Source organism: Mus caroli, unplaced genomic scaffold (assembly GCF_978045245.1).
Source record: "Mus caroli unplaced genomic scaffold, Mus_caroli_1 scaffold_14, whole genome shotgun sequence".
NCBI classification, from domain to species: Eukaryota; Metazoa; Chordata; class Mammalia; order Rodentia; family Muridae; genus Mus; species Mus caroli.
In genome coordinates, this window is record NW_028227269.1 from 102,296,934 (window position 1) to 102,307,742 (window position 10,809).

Sequence of the window (10,809 nt, forward strand, 5' to 3'; positions counted from 1 at the left end):
AATAGGTAGAACTTCAGGTGGTATACACGGTTATACAAGTTGGAAGGAGAAATGAGCAGTGATGTAATTACTCACAGATTCATGGATATAGTCAATAGGTTTTCAGGTTTTTTCCAAAGAATATGATTGGAAATTTGGTGAAAAAGACCCTGGTAAAGAATTATGAGGAGAGATCGCTCTAGATGGGAGGAGGACATGAAGATACTTATGTCTCAAGTATATATGCATCAAACCTTACTTCAGCTGAAGAGAAGTTCAATAACCAAGTAGATAGAATGACCCAACCTAGGGACAGTCAGCCTCTTTCCCCGGCCATCTAGCATTGCCAATAGGACAATGAACAAGGTGGTCATAGTGACAGGGATCAATCAACGTTACCTAGGAGCTTGAAAACAAGTACTGCTGTACTGTAAGACTGACCAAGTAATTTAGAGGAACATCCCACACATCATAATGTCTAGCAGTGTGGTCATGCGGAAATAATTAAGCTTCCCTGTGTCTGTTTCTTCTTCCATGAAAGGAGCTGATAGAAGCATATAGGTCAGAGGGCCATCACAGGAGTCACAGAGTGTGAGTTACAATCTCTATGTCATTGTCATTAGAGGCAACTCCTGCCAACAGGAGCTGAGTGAACACTGCCTGGACACTTTCTGCAGGAATACACAAATTGATACTTTGTTCCTTTCATTTTGTGTGATGAAGGTGGAGGAGTCTATTTGTCCTGTGAGGTTGGTCAGCTGGAAATGAAGATAAATGGTATGACACTGCCCGGAGTAGAAATGGTAGAAGGAAAGGAGCTGCTCTGACCAACAAGCCCCATGCAGCTACAGGAGTTTGGGTTCCAACACTGTATCAGATGGAGGCTGATCCAGGAAAGGGCAGTAGGTGGCAGAGCCTAGGGTCTGGAGGAGGGTAAGAGTTAGGCAAGAACTTGGCACTGTGTAGTCACAAACATTGGAAATAGACCGAGGACAGAACTGGAGCCAGCAAACCCTGAACTGTAGACTTTGAAACTGTGAGTCAAACCAAATCTTTGCTTTTCTCAGTGGGTTCTCCTAGATCACTCAGTTCTATTCCATTGATAAACATGTCTGTCTTCATGGCGATACGTTGGGGGGTTATTACTATTGCTCTGTACTACAGCTTGAAATCAGGGATGGTCATACCTCTAGAAGTTCTTTTATTGTACAAGTTTTTTATACCTAACCTGTGTGTTTTGTTTTTTTCCATATGAAGTTAAAAATTGCTCTTTCAAGGCCTGTAAAGAATTGTGTTGGAATTTTAATGGGAATTTCACTGAATTCATAGACTGCTTTTGTTAAAAGGTCCATTTTTACTAGGCTAATCCTACCAATCCATGAGCATGGATATCTTGCCATATTCTAATATCTTCCTCAATTTCTTTCCTCAAAGAGTTGAAACTCTTGTCCTGCAGGATGTTTCCTTGCTTGGTTGGAGTTAAACCAAGATATTTTATATTATTTGTGGCTATTGTGCAGGATGTTGTTTCTCTAAGTTCTTTCTTAGCTCACTTAATATTTCTATAAAGGAGGGCTACTGATTTTTTTTTTAGTTAGTATTCACTGTTCATTTTTAAATGACTTAGACTATAAAGCTGCAGCCCTGCCTGGTGAAAAGTAGGGTAGAGATTATACATCCTGGTTTTGCTTCTGACTTCTTCCTCTTTCCAAATTGTCTTTGAATCATCTGATAAACAGAATACGTACCTAGGAGATCCTATGGGATTGTACAGAGAAGAGTTGGGAATTACACCATCAGGAGGCAGTTCTGATACAGACTACAAATACATATTACTAGGAATCTTCTTGTCGCATGAATTGTAAACTGACCACAGAGCACAGCTTGTCCATGCCAGCATTTCCTAAGAGGAGGGAGGAGCCCTTGGGGAGGAATAAATAGACATCACTGTTCACTGGGGAGATGCCAGGCGAACCACAACCCTGAACATCAGGAGTCAGCTATCACAGAGGCTGTTATCTGGCTGGTATCATCTGTAGGTAATGCTTGGGATTCCTTGACTACAGGGACAGAAAAGGCACTGCCCCAGGACTGTGTGTTACTAGCTATGACCGACAACATGTGTGTGGCTGCGGCAAGGGCTTTGGATGAGATACTGGGCTACAATAAGGGAATGTTTCTGGGGTTCACAGAATCTTCTTTCTGGTCTCTTTCTCTTGCCAATGGAAGATGCAGATGCTGTGGTCTCTGCTCATGGACAGTAAATGGAGGCTGCTCCTCTGACTCTACTGGGATGAAGTTTTGAGAACTTGCGTAGCATGCTGCTGTCATAGCTAGGGTGACACAGGACTGTTGCACAGTCACTCTCGATGAGGCAACAGTTCTATCTTGCTCACATCACAGAGGCGATGCCTGGGGGTGTGTTGTGACCCCACTTCCTTCTTAGATCCCAGATAACCTGGCCAAAGAGACAGGTTTCATCCTCAACTAGAGAAGCAAAGAAGTCGCAGTCACTGAGCCATGTCTCTTGCCATACCAACTGAGCAACCTCTTTTCTTTGGAAATAATTTTGGCACAAAATACTGTTCAGTGCTTTTCCATAGAAATGGTTGCATCAGTGTGAAAGTAAAGCACAGGGTAAAGGCAGCCAAGTTGTTGAGGTTCTAGGCTCCTCTGTAAGCATGTCACAGCAATGTGGACAAGTGGTTTAGTGCCAACACACCCTTCCCTGCTTTCTCCAGCTCCCTGTGTGTTCCTCTTGTCTTCTCTACCACCCTTATTCCTTTCATTTCATACTGCTTTCTCTCCCTCTTCCTGCTCCCCTGTCCTCCCTTTCCTATCACCTTGCCCCCCCCCCTCTTTTCCCATTTCTATCTCCTTCCTTTCTCCAAACTTCTACTCTCTGAGCTCTGCTCTCTGCCCCCTCCTCTCTTTTCTCTCCCCTCTCCTTGATATTCCTTCTTCTCTCCTCTATCTGTCCTCCTCTCTCCTTTTCCCTCCCTCCTCTCTCATCTCCCCTCTTCCCTCTCTCCTCTCTCCACTCCTTTCTCTGTCTCCCAATCCTTTGCCATCTACCTTCAATTATACACCTGAATATACAATCATAGGCCAAAGGTAGATAGCCATGATTGCAAGCTTTCAACTATAGTCCACTTAGGATGCTTTTGGCCCTCACACTGGATGTATATAGAGGAGGTGGTCCCCTAGACATCCCTGACCATGACCACCCCCGGCCAACAACAAGCCAACCACTTAACAATAATGTAACATGGTCCCCTCACTGAGCTGCACAGAGAGGTCCACCCATTTGCTTGCTATCACACAGCCAACATGAAATCTGGTGCAGTTATGAGAGACTGATACTGATACTCTTTCTTCTTCCTGCAGGAAGACTTCCAAGCCTCCTGAGGTACAAAGCACAATGATATTCCCTGGCAGGGCTGAGAGAACATTCCCCTGTGTGTCCTTCCACTGCAGGTTCCCATGGTTTAAGGATTTCTGCACTGCACCAGATATTTCTCCCACTGCCTTACAACTAACCCTCCCAACACTTAGCTTCATGCACCAAATGAACTCACGGGCCTTAAGATTTCACAGACTTGTCAACACATGGTTAAGATAGGACCTGTTATAAAAACTGCTCCAAGGTAACAGAGTTCAGCCTAAGGAGGGGGCAGCTGGAGGTAACACAAGTGCAAAGTGCAGGCAGGGCTCACACCCATCCCCCACTCCTATTCTGATTTTTCTTGTGACCCTAAAATGTGCCTTCAAATCTCTGGATCTTGATTCTATACTATGAAAATTGGCTTCTGTGACAGCACTCCTCCATGGAAGTAGGTAGCTCAGGATGGAGTACTGCATTAAGAGGCCATATTACCTCCTGTGGGCAGTCATAGAGTTCCGAAGGGTAACAGAGCAGAGCACAATGCCAGACAGGGTGGGAAAACTAGGAAATGGTCAGAGCACCAGAAGGACCTCCCAGACTCAAAGGGTGTTTTCTTTTCAGCCTGGAGAACAGAAAAGATGGCCTTCATTGTAGCTATGGGGATGATCTTAATGGCTGGAATCTGTCCTGCTGTCCTATGCTTCCCAGATGGCACAAACGAAATGGACATTGTATTCCATGAACACCAAGAAAATGGGACACCAGATGACAGTCTCACATTTGCCTCCGTCAACACTGACTTTGCCTTCAGCCTGTACAAGAAGCTGGCTTTGAAGAATCCAGATAAAAATATTGTCTTCTCCCCACTTAGCATCTCAGCTGCCTTGGCCCTCGTGTCCCTGGGAGCAAAGGGCAAGACCATGGAAGAGATTCTAGAAGGTCTCAAGTTCAATCTCACAGAGACCTCTGAAGCAGACATGCACCAGGGCTTTGGGCACCTCCTACAGAGGCTCAGCCAGCCAGAGGACCAGGATCAGATAAACATAGGCAATGCCATGTTTATTGAAAAGGACCTGCAGATCCTGGCAGAATTCCATGAGAAGACAAGGTCTCTGTACCAGGCTGAGGCCTTCACAGCAGACTTCCAGCAGCCTACTGAGGCCAAAAACCTCATCAATGACTATGTGAGCAATCAGACCCAGGGGATGATCAAGGAACTGGTCTCAGAACTGGATACGGATACACTGATGGTGCTGGTGAATTACATCTACTTTAAAGGTGAGAGAGGTCACTGCTCAGGAGTGGGAGAGGGAGAAGAGCTTGGCTGGGTACCTGTGCTATCAGAGGATCACAGGAAAGAAGGTGCCCAAAGCCTTGGGCATGTGGGTGCCTAGCTTCTTGTCACTCACCAGTCTCGTCTTCTGAGCTGTCTCTAGACAAAGGTTGTGTTTTCTGGTACATGCTCAAGAGGAGTCCCGAGCTCTCTGTCTACAAGGGCTGCTTATTGGCTATGACTTAACGTCAATCACGAGCAGAATGTCTTACCTCACATGTCCAATCCTACCTGCTGGTCAGAAGCCAGGGCTACTCCCTGCAGAGACAGGTTCCCCCACACACACACCAGATTCCCATTGCAGGCATTTCTAATATGTTCCTATAGCAGAAGTCCATACATGCTGGAGAGCCACTGTCTCTAGGAGGGTCCAGGTGGGCTAGGAATTTCTTGATTGTAAGTAGCTCAGAGACGGTATTGGGACATGGAAGGTAGTATAACCACAACAAGTAAAGAGACCTGTGGGCAGGTTTGGTGCAGTACTTCTCCTCTGACGATTTTCTCTACTGAACTGTTGCTGTGGATGGAGAAGCAAGGGCTCGGTAAGAGCTATTAGAGATGGGAAAGTGTCAGCCAGGCACCGTTCTGTGTTTAGAATCTGACTGCTTTGTAGAATTTTGCCTTAGTAAAATAACTAGCCATTTAGCCAAGAGACATTCCTGGTTCAAGGAGTCTGATGAGACTTGGATGCAAGAGAGATAGAGACTCAGCTGGAGATATTTTAGGTGATGGTACTGGGGGGAAATCTAGAAATCCAATGCCCACCAATCCTCCCTGATAGAAACAGGGAGAAAGGGGACAGACCTGAAATTGATGCCTGACAGAAGTCATGATATAACCAAACCTTGTGGTGTCTGGAGCTAATTAAAGTTAATCCAGGGTAGAGTTAGGGCAGGTCTGGACTACAGGCAGAAAATGAAAATGACAATGGGGAGAAAAATAGGACAGGAGATGAGAGCACAAGAAGACAGAGGACAGGAGGATAGAAGGTCAAGAGGGCAGGATGTCCCCAGAGCTGCTGTGACCTGGTAATGGTAGAAGCTGAGAGCCAGCCTGAAGGGTTAGACTGCAGGACAGGGTTCTTTCAACTCTCCCCAGACCCAAACTCAAGTGATGCTTGCTGTGAGGTGGGATGTATGCCTAGGTTGCAAGATGCTAAGAGGAAGAATTGTTTCACTATCAAGTCCCATAATGCACATTGGTAGTGGGGACAGAAACAAGAATTCTGGGATAAACCTGAGTGGTGTCTGTGATTTGTGGAGACTGTCATGGCCCATGTATGAGATGAGGACTCATTATCCATGTGTTAGCCCACAATCTATGGATTATGAACTATTCATGATGTAGGAGAACTCAGTCTGTGCTCTTGTTTCCATTGAAACCTGTCCCACAAGACATTGGTTCTCCTGCAGAAGATGAGAGCTTCAACTCTCCCCTGTCTCCTGTCTCACCACTTTCACTCTTGTCTCTCTTACACACTCCACCCTAAATCCCTGACTGTGTCAAGAACTCAAGTAGCCAGGCTGTGGTTTTAAAGTTCCCTTTCTAGACCCAGGCTGGAGACAATATCCATAGCTAGCAGCTTGGTCAACTACCAAGCTTTATCAAATTCATCATATGCTACAAGAAGGGACACTCTGAGGGAATGAAGATGATGGATTGCTGTCATAACCAAAAGCTGGGCATAAATGGGGAAGAGGTGAAGTGTTTGTCTTGTGTCTAAAACATGATCATTTGCCTCATCTTTAGGCAAATGGAAGATATCCTTTGACCCCCAGGACACATTTGAGTCTGACTTCTACTTGGATGAGAAGAGATCTGTGAAGGTTCCCATGATGAAAATGAAGTTACTGACTGCACGCCACTTCCGTGATGAGGAGCTGTCCTGCTCTGTGGTGGAGCTGAAGTACACAGGAAATGCCAGTGCCCTGCTCATCCTCCCTGACCAGGGCAGGATGCAGCAAGTGGAGGACAGCTTACAACCAGAGACCCTGAGGAAATGGAGGAAAACTTTGATTCCCAGGTGCAGGTCCACAAGACCCAAACAGCTGGGACATCTGTCCTGGTGTTACCTAGTGGCCAGTGTCCCTGTACCTCAGAGTCTTACTAGTATCCTTTGTAATGGTGGGCAATCCCTGGGGGACAGATAGAATTTAGTTGAATTTCTTTCTGTTGATTATGTATTTTGGGCCATGAGTTGCTGTCAATTTGGTTGTTCACAAGATGGAATCAGCTAGAACAAGGAGCTGTGGTTTTTCTCCCTCTTTCAGGCTGTAAGTTACACAGAATATAGAATGAGTTGGAAGGCAGAGTAAATTGTGATTGACAGATGAGCTCTGAGAATTAGCTCTGCCATCTCATCCCTCAATAGCCATTATTCACCATACATAGGATAATACTTGAAGTCCTACTAAGTATCATCTGATGTAGATTCTGAAAGTATATCAGAGACTGAAGCACAAATGTTCCCTTTGGGCTCCCCTTAGCATTGAGGAAAAAAGAGTGTTGTAATGAAAATTAAATTAACCATCGTCAAGTAGGTTAAAATATGAGAAAGGGTGAAGTTAAGAAGGGAAGTATCCAAGCATTAGGAAAGCTGGAATCTGATACAGTGTGCAATTTTAAATAGAAGGCTCATTAGAAGATGTTTTAGGGTTGCCACGACAGGGGAGAATTGAACTGTGGATATAGGAGGAAAGCATTCTAAGTCCCAGGACAGCTAGGAACAACTCAGGTTGCCTGTCCACTGTAAACAGTCTCGGGCCCTGATGGATGATTAATGCGTTAGAAAGAGCAAAGTCAAGTCGTCTAGGGGAAGTCAAGTCGATGGGAAGAGGACTTTTCTCCAGGGAGAGGGCTGTGTGGTGAGGAGACCCAGCAACATGATGGATTGGGTTGGGTCAGAGAGTTCAGGGACACTTACCTTGCTCTTTTTTATTCTCAGCAAAATAGAGGAGCTAAACCTGCCCAAGTTCTCCATCTCTAGTGACTACAGGCTGGAGGACGATGTCCTTCCAGAAATGGGGATTAGGAAAGTCTTCACCGAACAAGCTGACCTATCTGGGATCACAGAAGCCAAGCAACTGAGTGTGTCTCAGGTAAGACAAGAAGCACAGGATGCTTCGCCTTGGGTCCTGAATGTGGATGGTGAAGAGCATGTGGGCTGTGGGGATGGTACATATGTGAGAGCTCCTACATTTCTGAGTTTCCTTAAGAAATGTCCATCCTCTACCCCTGTACATGAGCTCACCTAGGAGCCCATTGTGGGAAAGGGCCTAGAGTTGCTCCATAGAACCGTGGATACCAACATGTGCTGCACTGCAGTGCAACATACAGTACACTGCAGGGGCACCTACAATACACTACACGGGCACCCACAATTCACTTCATTGGCAACCAAAATACACTGTAGGCCAAACCACTTCCATACTTTACCTCCTATACTACAGTGCTGGGACAGTACTTCTTGACCAGCACTCAGATTATTAATAGTAAAAGTAATGACAAGGAGTCATGGCGGTTTTGAGGAAAACTCCAAGAACGGGAAAGAAGATGATTTAGACCCCTATACTACAGTCTTAGGTGCACAGCCTGGCTGTAACCAATGTTCTGTTCAGCACCCACTCAGAGCTCTGGGTACAGATCAGTCCCAGCAGGACATGGTATTTGGGGAATGTGAAACCATGGGTTGCACATTGCTGTTGCATATCCCAAGGAGGCTGGAGCAGGAGGGATGATGAATCTGGCTCTGGCTGACAGCACTCTAGCTGTTCCCTCTGATGAAGTTGGGAGACTGCATATGAAGAAACTCCTGCCATTACCTGCTCCTGTCCTCCTGTTGTAGTTATTTCAGGACAGCACAGATTCAGACACTGAGCAGACCCAAGGCATGCTTCATCTCACACCCTGAGCAGAGACTTGGGAAATGCAGGATTAGAGCCCAGGAAAGGAACAAAGAAATTCCCCAGCAGATGAGGCCAGCACTTACTGCCTGCTCCAGACCTCTTTCCTTCCCTCCCTGGTCTCTACTGAGTGATGTGTTTCTTTCCCCACAGGTGGTCCACAAGGCTGTCCTAGATGTGTCTGAGACAGGCACAGAAGCAGCTGCTGCCACAGGGGTTATTGGCGGCATTCGTAAGGCCATATTACCAGCTCTGTCTTTCAACAGGTCATTCCTGTTGGTTATCTATCACACAAGTTCTAAGAGTATCCTCTTTATGGCCAAAGTCAATAACCCCAAGTAGACCTAAAGCTCCCCAAGTTCTCATGATTCTGCCCAGGGCTCTGGGACAGAGTCTGCATGTGGATCTCTATATACATCCTGTCATTCAAGCTCTGATTGGCTGTTGCAAAGTTAGCGTAGACAGCTACATTGACTATCTCTGTGATTCCACATGCACATAAGACTTTGGACTCTCAGTGTCAGGCTCTCAGGCCTCTTGGGAGCATCTGTGCATATTTCTGAACCTGGAATCTGCCTTTATTCTTCTTCCCTGGTGACTCCTCTTTATGTGTCTGTACCCCAATCCTAGGCATTTGCAAATACACAGAGTTCCAATACCAACCTTGAGCACATCTGCTTGCACAGTCTTGATGGGACCATGCTGGCCTCTGGGCTAACCCTTGAGAATCAGGCCCAGGAATGAGAAGGAAACCTGTTGCCCTGAATGTCATTCCAGCATCTGAGAAGGCCTGGTGTCCTGCTTTCCCAAGGTTATGCTTTCTTTCCCTCTGCAGGCTTTGCCACTCAGTGCCCCATGCAGGGTCCCCTGAGCCTGCCTACATCTGGCGCAGTTAGAACCCAACCTCCTGCAGCTACATGGGACTGAGGGTCAGACTAGCTCCTCTCCACCTGGCACTCCACCTCAGCCTCTCTCTAAGATCCCAGCTGAACAACCTCACACAAAAGATGAACACCAACAACCAAAATAGGAGACAGGAGGAAAGGATCAATAAGCATTACCTGCACAGAAAGTGCCCAGGCAGTGTTCTCTCAGCTCCTGTTGGAAGGAGTTGCCTCTAGTGACAACATAGTAGTAGAGATTGTCACTCATTCTGTGACTCCTTTTATGGCCCTCTGACCTATATACTATTAACAATCCCTTCTATGGAAGAGGAAACTGAGGCAGAAGAAAACTTAGTTATTTCCCCCATGACCACTCAAGTAGACATTTTAGCTTGTGGGATGCTCTTCCAAGTGTCCTGATAACAGAGGAACAGCCTCCTCCAAGTTGTGAGCCTGCTCATGAGGTGTCACGATGGAAAGCAGGTGGTTGATGAAACAGAGCTCTGATACTTCCCAGAGAAGAACCAAATGCTCGATGGATCAGGAGACATCTCTGCTGAGATGGATGCTAGGAGGAAGAGAAGGTGCTCAGATGACCAGAGAGAATATTTTGGGCAGGGCAAAGAACAATGGAGCCATTTCTGAAGATCTGAGAAGAGGTGAATTTCTGGAACAACAGTGTAGCTGATGGTGGAGTAGAGGATGTAGGAGTGACCACAGGTTGGGAAAGAGTATGGCTCTTTGAGGATATTGGAATAATCAGAGCCATAAAGAGCATAGGAGGGGTTAGACAAAGTTTCTTACTTGGGAAAGGTACTCTATAAGTTTACAGAGAACTGATTTATGATAGATGAAGATTGCCATTGAGGGCAGTCTCCAGGAACATCAGGATACAGCTGGAGAGGAGAGTGGATTATTCAGCTCAAGGGATGAGCTTGCCTGCTGTCTTGATGAAAGAGGACAGGTCAAGGTACATTTGTGTTGGGGCACCTGCTGTTCCTCAAGAATCCTCTGGACCTGGAAACACAGCCAGTGGTTACATGGAGAAGGCCAGCTGTACATTCAGATTGAGACTTGCTTGAGTCCTAGGGCTCTGGCAAAGACCCATTGAGCAGTGGAGAAGAATTTAACAGAGAATTAGAACCTGGTGGTTCACACTCGGACCCCAGTTCCCAGTGAGCAATCAGGTACCCTTCCCTGATAGCCATGAGATGAGAGAAGGACTCATCTATTGAAACAATCAAGTGGCCCAACAGTTCTCCCAATGTGTCTGTTAGGCATTGCCCTGAGACTGGGACACCACAAGTACTTTGTGTGTACTGACAA

The 10,809-nt window shown here is 46.2% G+C and overlaps 1 protein-coding gene across 1 annotated transcript; it reads left to right on the top strand.

The window, feature by feature from the left end:
- The first annotated feature begins 1,942 nt into the window (after nucleotides 1-1,942).
- LOC110288340 (serine protease inhibitor A3K) lies at nucleotides 1,943-9,261 on the top strand. The gene is made up of 5 exons (XM_085830641.1): nucleotides 1,943-2,018; nucleotides 3,986-4,642; nucleotides 6,447-6,720; nucleotides 7,642-7,795; nucleotides 8,753-9,261. Exons 2-5 carry the CDS (start codon nucleotides 4,003-4,005, stop codon nucleotides 8,939-8,941), a joined length of 1,257 nt encoding a protein of 418 aa, XP_085686767.1. The 5' UTR covers nucleotides 1,943-2,018; nucleotides 3,986-4,002; the 3' UTR covers nucleotides 8,942-9,261.
- The last annotated feature ends 1,548 nt before the right edge of the window (nucleotides 9,262-10,809 follow it).

Coding starts and splice junctions, on each gene's coding strand:
- LOC110288340 (XM_085830641.1), top strand. CDS start 4,003: ATGGCCTTCATTGTAGCTATGGGGATGATCTTAATGGCTGGAATCTGT. Junction 4,643..6,446: donor GAATTACATCTACTTTAAAG/GTGAGAGAGGTC, acceptor CCTCATCTTTAG/GCAAATGGAAGATATCCTTT. Junction 7,796..8,752: donor AGCAACTGAGTGTGTCTCAG/GTAAGACAAGAA, acceptor CTTTCCCCACAG/GTGGTCCACAAGGCTGTCCT.